The sequence below is a fragment of the Eubalaena glacialis genome, chromosome 6 (genome assembly GCF_028564815.1).
Source record: "Eubalaena glacialis isolate mEubGla1 chromosome 6, mEubGla1.1.hap2.+ XY, whole genome shotgun sequence".
Taxonomy (NCBI): Eukaryota; Metazoa; Chordata; class Mammalia; order Artiodactyla; family Balaenidae; genus Eubalaena; species Eubalaena glacialis.
Genome location: NC_083721.1, coordinates 81,550,351 through 81,568,340, shown reverse-complemented (window position 1 = coordinate 81,568,340; position 17,990 = coordinate 81,550,351). Strand labels below are relative to the sequence as shown.

The following is a 17,990-nucleotide window of genomic DNA, read 5'->3' as shown; positions in this document are numbered from 1 at the left end:
TGATGGGAGATGAGTAAGACACAGAGCTGTCACGGGGAGGCAGTGTTCAGGCGGAGGAAAACAGACAGAGACAGAGCTATCACACAGTGTGACAAGTGTCTCATTGCGGATGAGCTCAGAGAGAGGTGAAGGATCCCCATTAGAATGTATGCTGCAAGAGAGTGAGACTTTAATTAATTAATTACTTGTTTATTGATATATCTGAGCTTTATTTATAAAATGATACAATATCTGTATCAGAAGTGGAAGTTTTAAAAAAATTGCATATGCTTTTTATTTATTATTATTTTTATTGAAGTATAGTTGCTTAATAATGTGCTATTTTCAGGTGTACAACAAAGTGATTCAGTTATACATATATATGCATCTACTCTTTTTCAGATTCTTTTCTTTATAGATGTATCTTCAGTGCATGGCGCAAGACCTAGAACATAGCAGTTACCCAATAAATATTTGTCATTAAGAACTAAAAGTGCAAGACCTATTCTGAGAACAATGAGATGCCAGGGAGTCTGTGGGGATTGTAGGAGGAGATATATTTGGAGGAATAAGTTGAAACTAGATTACAATTGACCTTGAATGACATAATAACAAGTGACTCAATTCTGTGAGTAAAGGGAAGACGTAATCAGAACTGTATTTAATAGGTAGTCTTAATAATACAGAAACTACTGGAGTCACCCAGAAATAGTTGCATTTGTGTTAAGACTCAGATGCAAATATTGCCTATTTGCTAAAGAATTCTCTTCTTTGCAAGAGTCTGAGGCCCTGGGTAAATTCAGAGACCCAAGGAGAGATTCTAAACTGATTGCCTAAAGCAGAATTTGTGTGTTTGGTTTGGGAAGCACAGTGTTGGAGCTGGTTGGTATATTTATTTGACTACCAATACTTGGCCTACCTACCACTCTATCATTTATACCTACTGCGATCCTTTTAAGGTAGTGTTTCTGTTTGCAACCTCTAGATTGGTATTTTAACCAAGACGCATGAGAAAAATCTCTGACCAAGAATGATTTCTGCTGCCTTTCAAAGTCAAAGGAAAGTTCTCAAAGGCTGCCTATCTCTAGTAGCTTCTAATGAATTCATTGTTTTGTTCATTAGCTTAGTATGTCAGAAGTATCTTAACATTTGACACTTCTGTTTTGAAACTAATGATTTATTTATTTAATATAAGTGGGAGTTTTAAAGAAAAACAATTTGCCCTGGCAACAAAACACAAGGACAATTAATCACTAACTTTGGGAACTGAAGTGTAAACAGAAGATGAGATCATAGCTTTGCTATTTTTTCCTCTTCTCTGCAGATACTAGCCCAACTCGCACCAGCCTTATTGCTATAGAACGTGCCTATCTGCACACAGCTGAAATGTCACTTCCTTGAACATCACAGCTGGTTTGCTGTTTTGATGATCTGAGTTTTCCAGGTAGCTGAAGTTTTTACCTAGCTATGATTAAAAAAATTTTTTCCGGGGTAGGGGGGTATAATGCTTTTTAAAGTGCTTTATTCAAATCCCTGCTTTCTCAGGTACAATATGCTAATCCTTCTTGGTGATCCAGGGACATTGTTATGAACATCAACTATCTTAGGGGTATTGAGTTATGTAATGTTGCTTGCCCTGCTTTGAAGGTCCCCAGACTATTATGCCTTTGCAATTCTTGTGTCTTCTTTATGTAATGTTTTATTCACTGTTTTAAAATCAGTTTATTAGCTGAAATATGTTGTAAAATAGAAACCAGTTAAGCTGCTATCATTAGAACTTAATAAAAATAAGACGAAATAGATTTAGAGTGAGGGCCTGGGAGAAGGCTTCTTCTATGAGTAACTGCATGAGCTGGAGTGCACTATCTTGGTGACCTCTGCTTTGGAGTGTATGGACCTGGCATTTAGAGGTCCTGAGCCCTATTCCTGACTCCACCATAAACTGTTATATGGCTGACTCCTGTAGCTCTCAGTTATCCACCTGGTAAACTAGGGGTTTCAACTCGCTGAGCTCTACACTCTCTTCCAGTCCTGACATACTAGTATTCTAACAAGTCATCATATCCATACATTAAATAAACCAACTAGAGGATGGTGAGCAGGAATTTCAACACACACATTGCTTCCTGCTGAAGAACTTGATGAACTTGAACTTGTTTGTGGTCTATAACCATGTGATACAGAATCAATTACTAATGAAGAGTCATGCCTTGAGCATTAACACTTCCAGGCACAGCAGCTTCCTTCCTAATTCGGTATTCCCAAGGTCTCTGGGGTTCTATAGTACCTGTAGCATGGACACTTTCAAGTGAAATCAGCCAGAGATAATTTGGATTAGGGAGAGACCTAATGGAAGTCTGTGATAAACAACCTCCCTCCTTGTAACTTCCAGGCTTAAGGACCGTTTATGATGGCAGGTAAACGATCATCACCTGCAGAGCCTCACTATTCCAGAGGACAGGTAAGCGTGCCCCAGCTGAGACCCATGGGGAAATCTGAGCCAGATATACCTTTAGAAGCAGGGAAGAAAAGGCCCCAGGGCCCTGGGAATTCAGCCTGCAGCTCCGAATAGTCCTGGAATATCAGAGCGTGGAAGGAGGGACCCTTAAGAGCTGTTTCAATCCCCACCCTTCTAGAGGAAACTGAGGTCCAGAGAGGGGCAGTGACTTGCTCAAGAGTAGAGAGATAATCATGATTTCCTGATACCTGTTTTGTTTTTGGAACTGTTTTGACCCTGGAGAAAGGAACCCACCAACCCAGAGAGTCAAGGCAAAAGACATAGGCACTTTGCCAAACAACTTTTCTGGCTCAAGGGCCTCTTGAAACTTTATCTTGGGTGCATGGACTGTCTCCCAGAGAGGATGTGGCTCAGTGACAGCTCTGGCCATAACCTAAACAGAGGGGTCACTGGCCCTACTTAATATCTTCAGCCCTTGCTATGATTGTAAAATTCTACAAAAACCATTGACTTCTGAGTACAGATGAAGGATTGAGCTCTGGCTTCTGTTCAGACTATCCCATTTCTAGGGTCATCGTATTAACATGATGGAGGGAAATACCTTATCAAATGAAAACACAAAATTCGTAATAATAGAGAACCATCTGGCTGGGGATCACAGACTCTTCATTTTTCTACTTCTTATTATGGGCAGCCATGTCCTTTCAGACTATTGTGATTTAGGGCACCAACACATGGATGCATGTCCTCAATTTGCTTTCTTTCAACTCAACTCAGCAAATATTTATATAGCAAGTTCTGTCTGCATTATAATGTGAAGGATGTCAAAAATTACTTATTTGTTGCACGTGCTTAATAAGGAAGTCCCCTGCCGCTGGTAATGTAAAATTTAGTAGGAGAATAAGTACTCAAATGTGTATGTGTTAGGGAATCACCAGATTGTAGTTATTGCAATGAAAGCTAGGAAGCCCCTGGGCTTATAAGATGGGAAAATATTGCATCCAGCTGAGAGGAATCAGAGAACACTTAAGAAGAAGAAAATGTTCTTTGATCTGGGGACTGAAAGGTGAGTAGAATTTAGGCAGGTAGAAATTGTAGGTGGAGGGTTTGGGGGGCAGAGGGGAGGACATCTAGGCAGAGGGAATAGCGAAGTCCCAGGGGCATTAGGAGTCTCAACTGCCCCTCCCTTCCCACCACCACCTAGGAATGGGGTTCTACTGATGTAGGAAAGGGGTTCTATTGAGGACAGGGAGCATGGGAGAGAGATCTAAGGAAAAGAAGCCAAAGCCTGTTTTCTATGAATTTTCTACCTTAGTAGAAACAGCACAAACCTCCTAGGCAAAGCTAAGGCAGAGCAGCAGAAAACTTGGTCAAATTTCTGTGGGAGGACAGCTATGGCTGCTTTCCACATGTCCATAAGGTTATCTCACCAGAGCTTAACCAATACACTGACAGCCACCCAATGAGAAACTTGAAGCCCAGATGATTTAAATGAATCAAGCAAGGTCATTTTCTAGTGAGTGGTAGCTTCACGTTCACAATGCAGCATCCTGATTCCCTAGTCAATAATGCTCATGCTTCTTTAAGACATGAGGCAAACAAAAAATGCTGTCCTCTACTGTATGATATCACTTATATGAGGAATCTAAAAAATAACATGAACTAGTGAGTATAACAGAAAAGAAACAGGCTCACAGATACAGAGAACAAACTAGTGGTTACCAGTAGGGAGAGGGAAGGGGGGGCAACATAGGAGTAGGGGATTAAGAGGTACAAACTATTATGTATAAATAAATAAGCTACAAGGATATATGTACAGCACAGGGAATATAGCCAATATTTTACAATAACTATAAATGGATTTTAACCTTTAAAAATTGTGAATCACTGTGTTGTACACCTGTAACTTATATGATATTGTACATCAACTATAGCTCAATTAAAAAAAACAAAGAGGCCGTCCTATAAGCCCAAATGCCTGAGAGCTTTGCTTGTTGATGTTCCCAAGCTTCATCCTGGAGCCCCACTGACATCTTCTCTGGGCCCTTGAAGAGCTTTTCAGATTTAATTTAGGCAGACATTCAGGGAGTGTGCTGAATTGTCCTGCTGTCAATTTAGTTAACCTGGGAACCATGTTCCCCAGAATCTCCTTCTCTCTATAGTTCCAGGTTACTGTTGGCCAAAAGAGGAACTTGTATGAGTTTGGAAGGCAATAGTCCTTACTCTCTGGAGGTTGTTTTATGATCAGATACAGAGATGGACAGATGTAGATGTGCCAATAGGTTCTAATTGTCTTCACTCTCCTCCTCTCTGCATCCAGCTCTTCTTTCCTGCTTCCGGCTCTGATGACTAACAGTGGCCCAGGCCCACCAGAGGCTTGCAGGTGTCCCCACAGACGTAGTAGCTGCTCAGAGCCAACAGCTTCTCATAGACTTCTCTCCATGAGCTCCCCCTTCATGGCCCAACTTTGGCTTCTTCAATAGGCTTGAATTCTCAGATTTCTCTGCAGATGCCAATATTTCCACCCATGCCAGGGCTTTACGAAAATGGATAAGTGAACTGTCTGTGGTCCTCCAACTCTCTGTCTATGAGAAGCTGGGATCTTTACTTTCCTAGCCTCTCCTATAATTACATGAGTTCTAATGCCCATAAATAGCTGTTATCTCACAATACTCACAGAGGCTCTGCTTTTCTGACTGAACTCTGACTGATACAGACTGGAGCCACAGGAATGACTTCAGGCAAATCCAGCAAAAGGACCATCCTGCCAAGTCTAGCCTAAACTTCTGACCACAGAATCATGAGCAAATAAAATGGATATTGTTTTGGCTACTAAATTTTGGAGTGGTTTGTTACACAGCACTAGACATGTTATAGGGAGTAAGGAAGTAATCTGGGACAAAGAGAGACACTGACCTTTGTGAACTGAAATTTTGAGAATTACAGTCTCACGGGGTCTTAGGGCCTTGAAAGTTACCTCATTTAACCTCTTATTTTTCTACCACACCCTTGAAAAATTCACACCACCTTTTCACGATCAGTTGCTGAGATGAGAAACTCACTACCTTCCAAGATAGATGAGGCCATTTTGGATTATCTTTGGCTTAGAAAGTTCTTCCTTGGCCCCATATCTGGGAATATAATTTAGGGGAAGATATTCCAATTGTGGAAAAAACTTATGAACAATGATGTTTCTAGCAGTTATATATAATAATAGAAAACTGGAAACAATGTAAATACCCAATTCTAGGGGAACTGTTGCATTAGCATTAGCTTAGTTAAGCAGCTATTAATTATTGCATTAATGGAGAATTTTCAGTGATCTGGAAACATTCTTAGTAGGTTATACTAAGTGAAAAAGCAGGACAAATTGTATATTCGATGTAATTATAACTATGTTGAAAGTATACATTGAAAATAAAAAGTGGAAGGAATTAGAGCGAACAACAATGGCTAGTGAAATGATAGGTAATTTTTCTTTTTCCTGTTTTTATATTTTAAAAGTATTTTAAAAGGAAATTTGGGCCCACAGCTACTTCCCTCTAGCTTCTACCCAATGGCATAAAATCAGTTGGTTCAGGTCAACCAACAAAGGGAGCACACAGGTGGGGCAGCTGAACCAGCCTGGAAGTTCAGGGTTGGTTTCCAGTCTCTCCATCTCTTATAACCACCTGAGTCTTCCCTTCCTCATGGTCATGTATGGAGACCCCTCATCACTCTCTCACTTCCTTCTCTCATTTTTTTTCTAGCCCTTGGGTCCCAACAAAGCTGAAAAAGAGGTGAAAATTTTTGCTTTAATTCCACACAAACAATACGGTGAAAAATAAAATTCTGAGAAAACAATCAAGAAACTCGGAACAACTAAAATTCACATATGGCAGTACATGGCAGGGAGGGTCTCATGTCAGGGAACAGTGTTTGTGATTGTCAAGTCCAAGAGGGACCCAGAGGATGGGGTGTAAGTGGAGGTATGAGGGGAGAGAGAAGAGATCCTTGGTGTGAAATTCACGAAGACTTTAGGGGAAAGAAGAGGAGAGGGAGAGAGGCGGCATGGGGGATTGAACACTTAAGAATGTTTGTGATAAGAACATCTCTGCCCTTTTTTGGTTCTCAAGAGAGTGAGTCAAATTGTGAATTGCTTTCAATTGTGTAAGTTTTCTGTTTTTTTGGATGTAACCCTTTACTGAGACTGGATCATGTGGGACCTCATTTTTATATAAGTTGCACATGAGTCTTCACCAATTAGTAGATGTTAGGAAAATTATTTAAATTCTCTGTGTTTTAGGTTAAATTGTATTCCCTAAAAGATATGTTCAAGTCCTAACTCTTGGACTTGACTTTATAGGGAAATAGTTCTTTGCCTATGAAATTATGTTAAGATGACATCATACTGGATTAGGGTGGACCCTAACCCAATGACTGGTGTCCTTATAAGAAATGGGAAACTTGGACACAGAGACATACACAGAGGGAAGTGTGAAGACAGAGGCAGAGACTGGAGATATGCGGCCATAGCCAGGAATGCCAGGGACTGGCAACAACCACCAGGCAGCTAGAAGAGGCAAGGAAGGATCTTTCCCTAGAGACTTCAGAGGAAGCATGGCCCCACCGACACCTTGATTTCAGACTTCTGGCCTCCAGAACTGTGACAGAAGAAACTGCTGTCATAAACCACCAGGTTAATGGCAATCTGTTATGGCAGCCCTAGGAACTGAATACCCTCTGTATATAGGTTTTTCTCATTTGTAAAATAGTGAAAATAATAGTATTTATAAATCATAGGACTTTGTGAACATGACATGAGTTAATATATGTAAAATATTTAGAAAGTTACCTGAAATATAGTCAGCACTCAGTAAATCAGTGAGAAAAACAGGACCACTGAGATTCAGCCAACTGAGGTGACACCTTTCTGGACTCCCAGCTAAGTGGGGCATAGGTAATTTCACATATTTGAAGAAGAATTAAGAGACTGAAACCGTCCCTGGATACCCTCTTGTTTCCTGGTTCCACTCTTTCATTCCTAATCTCACTGGGGTCATCAGCACAGACATCTCTTTTTATGAGTCCCCCAGATCCGAGGCTGATGGGGCAGGCAGGGAACCTAGGGAGACCTTGCAACCTGGCCTCCTCATTTGGCAGGTGGCATCTTAGGTCCCTTTGGCTCTCTGAACTTTACAAGCCTCCTATCAGTCCTGGGAGGTGGGTGACATGGAAAAGGTATTATCCTAATTTTATAAGAGAGGACCAGAGTAATTTAAGGGATCTCTGAAAGCTTCCATCCACAAGAGAATAATATCAAGTCCAGGAATCCCTTTACTTTCCTGTGTTTCAAAGGATTTCTCTAGGTGTGTGAATTTAAGCCAATGATTCAGTGACAGCCCTGGGCCCAGGACCCCTGCCTCACAAGTGAGTGCTCTGTGCTCCTGTGGTCGCCTTCACCGCAAGTCTGTCACCCTCCAGGGACTAGGCCAGGGGTTAACAGCTCAAATTGCTACTTTATCCAGGTGCCCAAACTGCAGTTAAAGATCATGAGAAGGAGCAAAGTAAAGGTACCAGATGCCAGACAAGAACCTGGGTCTAGAAAAAAAAGGAGACTTGTGTGTGTGTGTGTGTGTGTGTGTGTGTGTGTGTGTGTATGTGTGTATTGCATTTCAGAAGCTCTTGAAAGCCATGTAAGTAAACATAGCACAGCTGGTGGGGTTAAGACTCAAGTTGGCCACATTTGTGAGGGGCTGCAGGTTGTTGCTTCAGTCCTGGATCAAGTCGTTTGGCCATAAAATAATAATGATGATAATAATAACAATAATAATAATAATTGTAGTAGTAGTGGTAGTAATAGTAATAATTCCCACTCCCCCCCCATGTGGAATTTCCAGTTGACAAGGTGTTTTCACCTTCTTTATTTTATTTGCTTCTGATGGCAGTCTTGTAATGAATGCACTTCAGGTAGACATTGTGATTCCCCGACCAGAGAGGTGACATGAATTTCCAAGGTCACATAGCCTAGGAGTAGCTGACCTGAGATAAAAATCCAGATGTTCTGACTTCCAGCCTTGTTCAGTAACTGGAATTACAAGACCACAGAAGATCAGAGATAGAAAGGACATTAAAGGCTACCTATCATTTTCCTCTCTTAGATGGGGAAACTGAGGCTCAGAGAAGTGAAGTAACTGGTTGAAAGTCACATGGCCAGATAATGTCAGAGCCACCATCAGGGCCCAGATATACTGATAGTCCCAGCAAAGTGTTCTTATACATTTGTTAGTCAGAGTAAAAACCTCCTAACAGAGCTGGGTAAGCCCCTAGGAAGGTATGTATCGTGTACATGCAAATGCTAGATGCCATTAACAGTGTGAGGACCTGAGACCCAGCTGGCAGGTGTTAGAGTCCCCGCATCCCTCTGCTACCAGGAGGATTCCCCAGTCGCTAGGAGGGCTCCAGGCAGAAAGGGAGATGGTCTCTAGGCAGCAGAGCATGGAGAGAAGAAAGAGCTGGCTGGGGAGGGGTGGCCGCGAGCTTGGGAAGCAAGCATCCCGCAGGTGGGAAACTGGAGGCGCCTGGCATCTCAGTGCGGCAGGGCTGGCGGGTGTGGGTGGGAGCGTCTGGGAATCACGATTGGGAAGGGGGGCCAGGAAGGACTTTACTCTCATTGGCCCGTGAATGGCTTAGACTCCCCGTCCACCCCTTCTGTGACTTCAGAGCCAGGCCCATTCACATGCAAATACCCTGTGGGACCGGGAAGCTGAGCCCCAAAAGGTTCAGGACAGGAAAATAGCCTGGGGACAGGCAAAAACAAAGCCTTGTTGTGTTCTTCTCCTGCAGAGGCAGCCTGGCTCCAGGTCAGTCACAGTCAGCACCGGGGTGAAAGCAGTGATTAAGTAAGTGCTGAGCGGAGAGAAGGGACCCGCCGCGGGCCAGCGTCTCCAGGCACTTTCCAGGAATGTGCAAGCCGGTATGTCCCTCCGCCACTGCCCAGGACCCTGCCCGCCCCAGCCCGAATGCACATCCTCAAATCTTGGAAAATTTTCAAGAGAGCTAGAATAGGGACCAAAAGACCTGACTTCTGGTCACCGCCCTGCCACTCACATGTGTCACTTTAACCTCCCCAGGCACTGGTGCCCTGGAGCTGGCTCTTACCAACTTACAGGGGCCAGTTGTCAACTTTTCAGGGATTTTTGCGATGCTGTTGTTAAACACAGCCATCGTGAAAAACTGTTTCATAAATTTACAATTAAATAAATTATATTAAAAAGAAATAAATTATATAAAAACTCATCATCTCCTAACTATTCTATCATTTTACTATTATCTCGGCACTTGAGTTTACTAATGTCTAGAATATCTGAGTGGTGAATAGAGAGCTACTGAGGTATCTCTTCTCTGCCCTCCCAACCCATCCCCCAGTCCAGACCAGGTTGTTGATCATTGATAAGTGCACCACTGGGTTCAGCCTCAGTTTTCACAAACATACTAGGTGGACCTTAATTCTATCCTCTAAGAGTCAGGAGGTCAAATGACACATGGGTGGGAAAGCAGCTTGTAAAGTCTGCCATTGCCTGTGAGCATTTAGCAGGGACCCTATTTCCCAGGCCCCCTGGTGATGGGGCTCCCACCTGTACCTCTGTCGTCATCTCCCATCCCTGTCCCTCCTGCTCCAGCCACACTGCCATCCTTGCTGTTCTTCAAACACACCAGGCACTTTCCCACTAAGGTCTTGGCTGTTCTTTCTGGTTGGGATGCTTTTCCCCAGAAAGCCACATGGCTGACTTTCTCAACTTCTTCAAGTCTTTGCTCAAATATCACCCTTTCAACAAGGACCACCTTGATCAACATATTTCAGTGTTAACATGCACCCCACCTCATGTGGACACTCTTTACCCTGCTCTGTTTCACTTCTTTGCCTATCACCTTACTACTCATTATATAATTAACCTGTGGATTGTGTTTAGTGTTTATTGTCTGTTCCCCCCAGTGTCATGTAAGCACCAGCCGACGGGCATTTCTGTCTTGATTACCGCTATACCCCAAGCTCTAGTAAATGGTAGGCATTCAATGAATATTTGTTGAATAAATGAATACCTCCCCTTCCCTACTTTTTCTCCTATGAGCACATCAAAGCAAATTCAAGCCCTGCTTTTTACCAAGGTGTGTCTGAGGGCGGCCTGTGTACACATAAGCACACAGATTTGCACACCGGGGCACCTATTCCCCAGAGCACTCCCACCTCACACTCACCCACACTTGCCCCAGAGCCTGTGCTCTGCCCCAGCGCTGGGGACCTCCTTCTGTTTTCCATCACCCCAGAGCCTGTGCTGTTTGTACTTCCTTCATAAAATAAGATTTTGTCACACTTTTTCTGAAGCTCATTTTCACTTTCTGATTCTTCTGAATCAGCTAGAATGGATTTGGAAACCTGGTATCTCTGGAGTGAAGAATTCCACTAGGGAATACAATTGAAATTCATGAGAAACATTTACCCATTCCTCTTTTCCTTCAGGGGCAAGGCCTCCTGTCTACTCCCAGAGAATGAACAGAGCTTCGGCAGTAGTTGAAGGTCGAGGGCACGTTCAGAGTAAACACAGAGCACTGCACAGAAATTAGGAGCCGGGGGTCAGAGGAGTCAGTCTTGGAGCAGGGCCATGGGAGGGACTTATCTGTCAATTACACAGCAGGATGCAGACTGACCCAGCAAGGCCTGGGAAGGGAGCATCAGGGCTGGAAGGGCTTAGAGAGGCCAGCCAGTCCAATTTCCTCATGGGGCAGATGGAGAAACTGAGGCCCAGAGCAGACAGGTGACTTGCCCAATGTCTCAACAGGAGTCAGTGGAGTGGCTGATCTCTAGACCAGAGCCCTTTCCTTTATGCTTACCACCAGGAGATTTTTGCTTTTTCCTGTTCTGCCCCCAGGGCTGTGCTCACTACTAGAAATAAACACAGACATAGGCCCTGAACTCATGGGGCTGACAGTCTAGTGCAACGTCCTTGAGTTCACCATTAGACTTGTGTACCACAAACAGATAAATTGAGCACTTTCCCAACCTTCATAGCTCACACTCCATTTTTATTATTTTTGTAAAATTTTTTTTTCCTCTCAAAGTCAGAATAAAAGAGAAAGTTCTTTAACAAAATCTAGACAACACAGGGACCCTCAAGGTCCTTCAGTTTTACAAGATTTTACTAAATTTCTCTTATAGCCAGGAAGCATATCAAAATCCTGAAATCCCTACCAGGATAAAACTTGTTCTGAGAAGGGCCAAATGGAGAAACACAATCATGACTTAGGAGTAAGGAGACCAAGGATTGAGACTTGGATTTGCTCTAAAGCCCTGGACAAATGCACTTAAACTCTTGATGCTCAGCGTCCTTTCCTGTAAATTAGGTGCAGTAATCCCGGCTCTCCCTAGTCCACGAGAATCAAAGGAGGCAATAGATCAGAAAGTGCCACGACCTTGGGTTACGACAAATGAATACACAGGAGAAATAAACAACCTCTTGCATTTGATTAGTCCTTTCAGAGTACTTTTCCATAAATTGCCTCAAAAACTGAGTGATATGTGCAAGGTCACAGACAGCCAGTTAGTGGTAAAGTCAGAGCAGATGAGAAAACTGACACTCATTGAGCATCTGGTGATACCAGCAGGCACTTTAGTGCTCACACCCTTGCCATCATTACCACTATAATAATGCTTACTGAACTAATTACATAGGTGTTGGACATATGTCAATATAGCATTTACCTCACTTGACATTCACAATAAGCTCAAGAGACGGGCATTACTGTTATCCCTATTTTACAATAAATAGTGGAGGCAGGACCTGACTCTAGGTTTGAGTGGCTCTAGAGCCTGAACTCCAAACCATTGAACATGTTTGCCTTTTGCAGTACTGATTCCACTCATAGCCATCATTTCATTTAAACCCTTGCATAAACTGCAAGGAAGGTACTGTATCATTGAGTCTTTTTTTTTTTTTTGGTACCAATCACAAAACCGATGCTTAGGGAGATCAAGAAGTTTAGGGAATTACACTGTTAAATTCCTCTTTACCCTTCAAGACTTATCTCAAACATTAACTATTTCCAAAGCTTTTCTTGAACACACAGAAAGGATCACTCCACAACTTACATACTGCCCCATACTCTTGTGTTACTCTGACCAGCTTTAGCTTATTAATTATATACTTGTCTTATGACACACTATGAAATCATGAGTTCTTGGAGGGCAGGTACTGTCTTACCCATCTTCATGGGGCCTGTCTTTGGTGCAGTGCCCAGCTTATGGTAGATATTCAATAAAATTATTGGACTTCATTCCATAGACAGTGGAGAACCATTGAAAGGTTTTGAGAGTTGCACAATCAAAGCAATGTTTAAGAAGATCTCTCTGGACACATGTAGAGGGTGGACTGGTTGGGGAGAGACCCACAGCTGGTAGACATTTAGGATGGTATTGCAATAAACTAGGTGAGAGGAATAAGAACTGGAACTAAAGGGCTAAAGTGGAGGGAATGGAAGAAACGTTGAATGTATCAAGAATATAGAGTTAAGAGGAGAAAAGTGGTGTTATGTCATATGAGCATTTAACAGATGCCAGTTGAACTATATGCACTCAATAAAAGAAGGGAAAAGAGAGAAAGAGAAAAAAGCCAAATGCAGGTTTTTATTATCTCCTTTTCCAGTGAAGAGATACCATGAAGTGAACTTGAAAATAAGATGTGTGAATCTGCTGTTCCCTTGGTGGTTCTGGTTTCTGAGTACCTTTTTCAGTAACTATAGCTCCAGGGCTCATTTCTCAGCACAAGTCAAACTACTTCATCTGATGCTCAACTAAAGGAACTATATAATTTGTTGCATTTCTGGGAAAAAAGTCTCTTCTGGACATTCTAAAAGACAGTGCTCTACTATATTTAAGACAGTAAGTTTGACTATAGACAATATTTGCCTTACATTACACTTAAAAACCTAAGCATCCATAAGATGGGGGACTCCACTGTCACTTAATATTTTTAAAAGAAGAAAAGAAAAGGCTGAGAGTTTTGAGATATAAATTCTGGTCCCAGTGTGACCTTGGCCAATGGATTGCCCTTTCCAGGGCTTGAGCATGATGACCATGAAGTTGAACCATGATTCCTGAGGTCTTAGATACATAGAATATCAGGGCTAGGTGGACCTTAGAGAACATCTGGTTCAACTCCCTGTATTTGAGAGAGGAGGAAAGAGTCCACTCTAAAAGCAATCACTTGCCCAGGGTTACTTAGTTAGTAGAGAATGGCCACAAGAATCTAGGCCTCCAGTTTCCTGGCCAGTGTCTGTGCTCTGCCCCTCGCCTACAGCATTAACCAGCTGTGATTCGTATGTCTCATCTGTGCACTGTAGGAATCCACACATTGCAGCCACATTCCAAGGAAGCAAATCCTGTCGTGCAGATGTGCATGTGCCTTGAAGACCAAAGACTGCGGGAAGTCAGGCTGGAGAGGAATTTTCATAAAATGAGAGCATCCAGACCACAGCCTTGGGGTCCTGCCCTTCTTCAAGCTGCTGATGTGCAGTGTCAGCAATTCTGTCATCATCACCCTGATGGGCCAGGGTGGGAAGGGCAGTCTGTGGACTGGGGCTGGGCTGAAAGGATTCCTGTGAACTGGACAGTCCTCTAAACCCAGTCCCAGGCCTGCCAGGGGAATTCAGTCACAGAATGAAAGAGCCTCAAAACAGGGGATATTATCCCATCAGACGGAAATGAGTGGTATTCCAAGTTCCTTGGAAAAGGACAGCACTGGCATGACATATTTACAAGTTTTCTTCAAATGACATGTCACTAAGGCAACTCCAGCAGACTATAGTCTCTTAATGGAGTGCTTATGGCCATGGAACTTCAAGAAGTGGCCGCTGTAACATATTATTACCATTTTCTGGCATTATCCTAACTAGGATAATGAGGGTTTGGGGGGGTCATCTGGAAAGCTCTGGCAAGGAGAATGAAGATTAAAATTCTGGAATTTAAGGGACCTTAGGGATCATCTCATTCTACTCCTCATGGAACAGATGAAAAGACAGAATTTTGTAGAGGGGTATTGACTTATCCAAGGGTGACATGGCTGGCATGCTCATGCTTCATTCAGATGAAAAGGGAAGAGCCTCCTTCTCATTCATAGCCAGGAAAGCCACATATTCTGGGGGTGGAGGGTTAGGGAGAGAACACAATTAGAAAAAGTCAACGGGTTTCGACTATATGTTGAAGGCTTCTGGGTTTTAGGGTTCACAGGCGAGAGTACTAGTCTTGTCCCTGAATTGGGAACTTAAGGAGTATTCAAGCTGTAATTCCTGCAAGGTGTGACCTTCAGGGGGACCAAGAAGGTTGAGTGAGCAGAGTGAGCTTCTGAGCCACCTTCAACCCTAGCAGCCTCACTTCTGTTTCCTATATCAGGACTACTAGAAGATTTGTAAGAAGAAAATGTCCACTAGGGAGAAAATATTTGAAAAACAACAATGACATGGGACTAGGTGGGTCTCCAGAGGGCCCCTGTGGCCTGACATCTTGTGAGTTCTTGAGTCCAGGAGGGGAACTCTGCCGGGCACGTGTGGGCAAGGACACAGGGCCGGTCTCCATGTGAGCACTAGTCATCAGCTGACCAGGGTGCAGCATCCTGTGAAGGAAGGCCTGCTCAGGCCCCATGGCTGCTAGAACCTCTGCAGGGAGGCCAATGCTAGTGCTGGGATGGCATTCTGGAAGGAAGTGAGCTGTGCAAGCCCAAGCAAAGTAATACCTCTCTGTCCAATATGTTAATCTCCTCTTCTAAAGGAACTGGAAAAATGTGTTGGAAACAGAGAAGCAAGGACTGTTGGGCACTTCAGGTAGGCAGCTCAGTCTCCGTGTTGCCTCACACAGACTGTTTCTTTGCTATGCTCAGAGGTCACAAGTCTAATTTTGGAGCAGAGAGAGTGCTAAAAGATTGTCTTTTCTACTCCAGATCATTTGGGAGTTAGTGGCAGATCTGGGACTAGAACAGGCATTTCCTGAATCCCAGTCAAGAAACCAGGATGATGTTGCCCTTCCAGAGGGCCCAGTCCCATCTCCTTGGGCTTTCAGGAAGGTATCTCACCACCCTAGATAGAAACCATCAATCAATTTCCAAAATATTCTCCAACCAGAAAGGCCAAACTTTGGGTAGAAATGTATTTCAGTGTCCTTAATTCAGGGTCAGAAGAGGTCTTCACAGTCTATTGTTGCCCTTGAAAAGTATCATTTTTTTCCGCTACAAAAATGTAGCAGGACTAGATTTTTGTGTCCTTAAATTCTCACAGTTTCTAGCACAAGACATTCAAAGATGGGCAGCATCACATAGAGAGAGCAATGGTTCTCAAGTGGGGAGATTTTGCTCCCTTGGGGATATTGATAACTGCTGGAGACATTTTTGGTTGTCACAACTGGAGTGGGAGTGCTATTGGCATCTAATGAGTAGAAGCCAGGGATGCTGTTAAAGATCCTATAATTCGCAAAACAGCTTTCTTCAGCAAATAATTGTCTGGCTCAAAACGTCAATAGTGCTAAAATTGAAAAACTGTGTCATGGAGCACCAATTTTAGAAAATTTTCAGTCACAGAAAATGTGCTTTAAATGGGATACTTGATGCATATCCAACATATATAATTAGCAACACCCACCATTTAAAATGAGTTAATCAGGGTAGGGGTTCACAGCCCCACTTACCAGGCCTCCACCCCACCCCATCCCACTGTTCTTTTCAGCCCTTGCAGTATCCTAGGGCTCAGTGGAGTACAGCTTGTGAGCAGTTTGGTGGAGCCAAAAGAACATGGTATTGAAAGTCACAAGACATGGGTTTGGAATCTTGATCCATCACTTACTAGCTGTACAACGTTGGGTGAGTTGCTTCACCTTCTTGGGGTTGTTTCTTTGCCTGTAAATGGGATAGCAGTACCTGTCTCATAGGATTGTTTTAAAGGTTGAATGAGATTTTAAGTGTAAATCACCTTGTCAACTCACTTCTTTGCTGTTGATCAAACATTCTGGTAAATACAAGGTTAACTCTTGTTAAATTACAGGCTGTGGAAAAATGAGACTATACTAATACCAAAAATATAGAAAGCCTACTCTAGAGTGGTTTGATGAGAACTTCCTCCAGGAAGCCAGAGAGAGCTTATAAAGTAGGTTCTTAGGTCTCCCATCTTTTTGAACCAGATACAACCTTAATAAGTGTCATCTCTCAGAAGTACTTTAACATTTCTTAGCTCCACTTTTAAAAGAGAACAGCTTCCCACCCATGGCATTGTTTGTGGGCTCTCCTTAAATTCTGGGAAATGTTGTTTTGATGTTGTAATCATTTTCTGCTCCTCTTTCATTTGTTTTTTACATCCATCTGTGTAGTGACCCCCCCACTGTTGCCCATACTCTTTGTTGATAAAATCCAAACTCTTTAGCATCATATTCAAGGCGCTTCAGAATCTCACCCCAATCCAACCTTCCAACTTCACCTCCTACTCTCCGCTGCGGCATACTCTACACTTCCCAAACACTTGATCATTACCTAGGGAACAGGGCAATGCTTTCTAATGCCTCAGCTTTGGATATAATGCTAGCTAACTCTGATTTATGCTGACTCTGGGGTCTCTGCCCTTTTCTGCTTGTTGAATTAAAGGTGACATTGGAAGTAGAGGTTAGTGGAAACGTTAAAGACTTTGAGATCAGAAAGGAAAAGGCAAGGTTGTGTCTGGCTGAGTCACACTTTGCCAGTTTCAGTTTCCCTCAAGGTCTTTTCTAGGTCTTCCTACTCAGCCTGCACCTAGCATGCCACCCCCAACCCTCCTTCATAATGTTATAACATTGTATGTCTCCCTCACTGGACTGCCAGCCTGGGTGGTAAACACAGCATCTAATTCATCTAAGCTCCTCTAACTCCCAGCAGATTCTCCCGTAGAGAATCTGGCCCAGTTAGGGAACATCAGGGGTCTCACCTTCACATAGTCGTATTCACAAAGGTAAGAGGATTCCAAGTTGAAGTGCATGAAGTAAAGCTTGATCCGAAATCCCTCTGGGACAGTGATATTCCACGTCACCTCTGAATCACTTGGATAAGAGTCTGGATAGCCAGGCGACTGAATCTGGCCAAACATATTGTTAAGCTCCACTATGTGGGCCAAAGCCTTCAACAAGGAGAAGCACAGAGCATGAGAGAGAAGGAGCCACCTGAAAGACATGAATGGATTCATTTACATTCACAGACACTGGTCCTTGCCATTTAGCTAAATCAACAGCCAGGAGACCAAGTTCCCAGCATGTCTCTGCCACTGACCTGCTGTAATTACTTTGTCCTTTTGGGTCTTGCTTACCCAACCTATAATACTGGAGGGTGGTAACTTGATTTTAAAGGTTGCTTCCAGGGGGCTTCCCTGGTGGCGCAGTGGTTGAGAATCTGCCTGCCAATGCAGGGGACACGGGTTCGAGCCCTGGTCTGGGAAGATCCCACATGCCGCAGAGCAACTAGGCCCGTGAGCCACAACTACTGAGCCTGCGCGTCTGGAGCCTGTGCTCCGCAAC

The 17,990-nt window shown here is 43.3% G+C and overlaps 1 protein-coding gene across 1 annotated transcript in view; it reads right to left on the bottom strand.

Moving 5' to 3' along the window:
- MASP1 (MBL associated serine protease 1) overlaps positions 1 to 17,635 on the bottom strand; it is a 39,095-nt gene extending 21,460 nt beyond the window's left edge. The window contains exon 1 of the mRNA XM_061193290.1: positions 17,408 to 17,635. Within this exon, the coding sequence (XP_061049273.1) occupies positions 17,408 to 17,566 (159 nt within the window). The 5' untranslated portion in view covers positions 17,567 to 17,635. The remainder of the gene's footprint in view (positions 1 to 17,407) is intronic.
- Between the last annotated feature and the right edge of the window lie 355 nt (positions 17,636 to 17,990).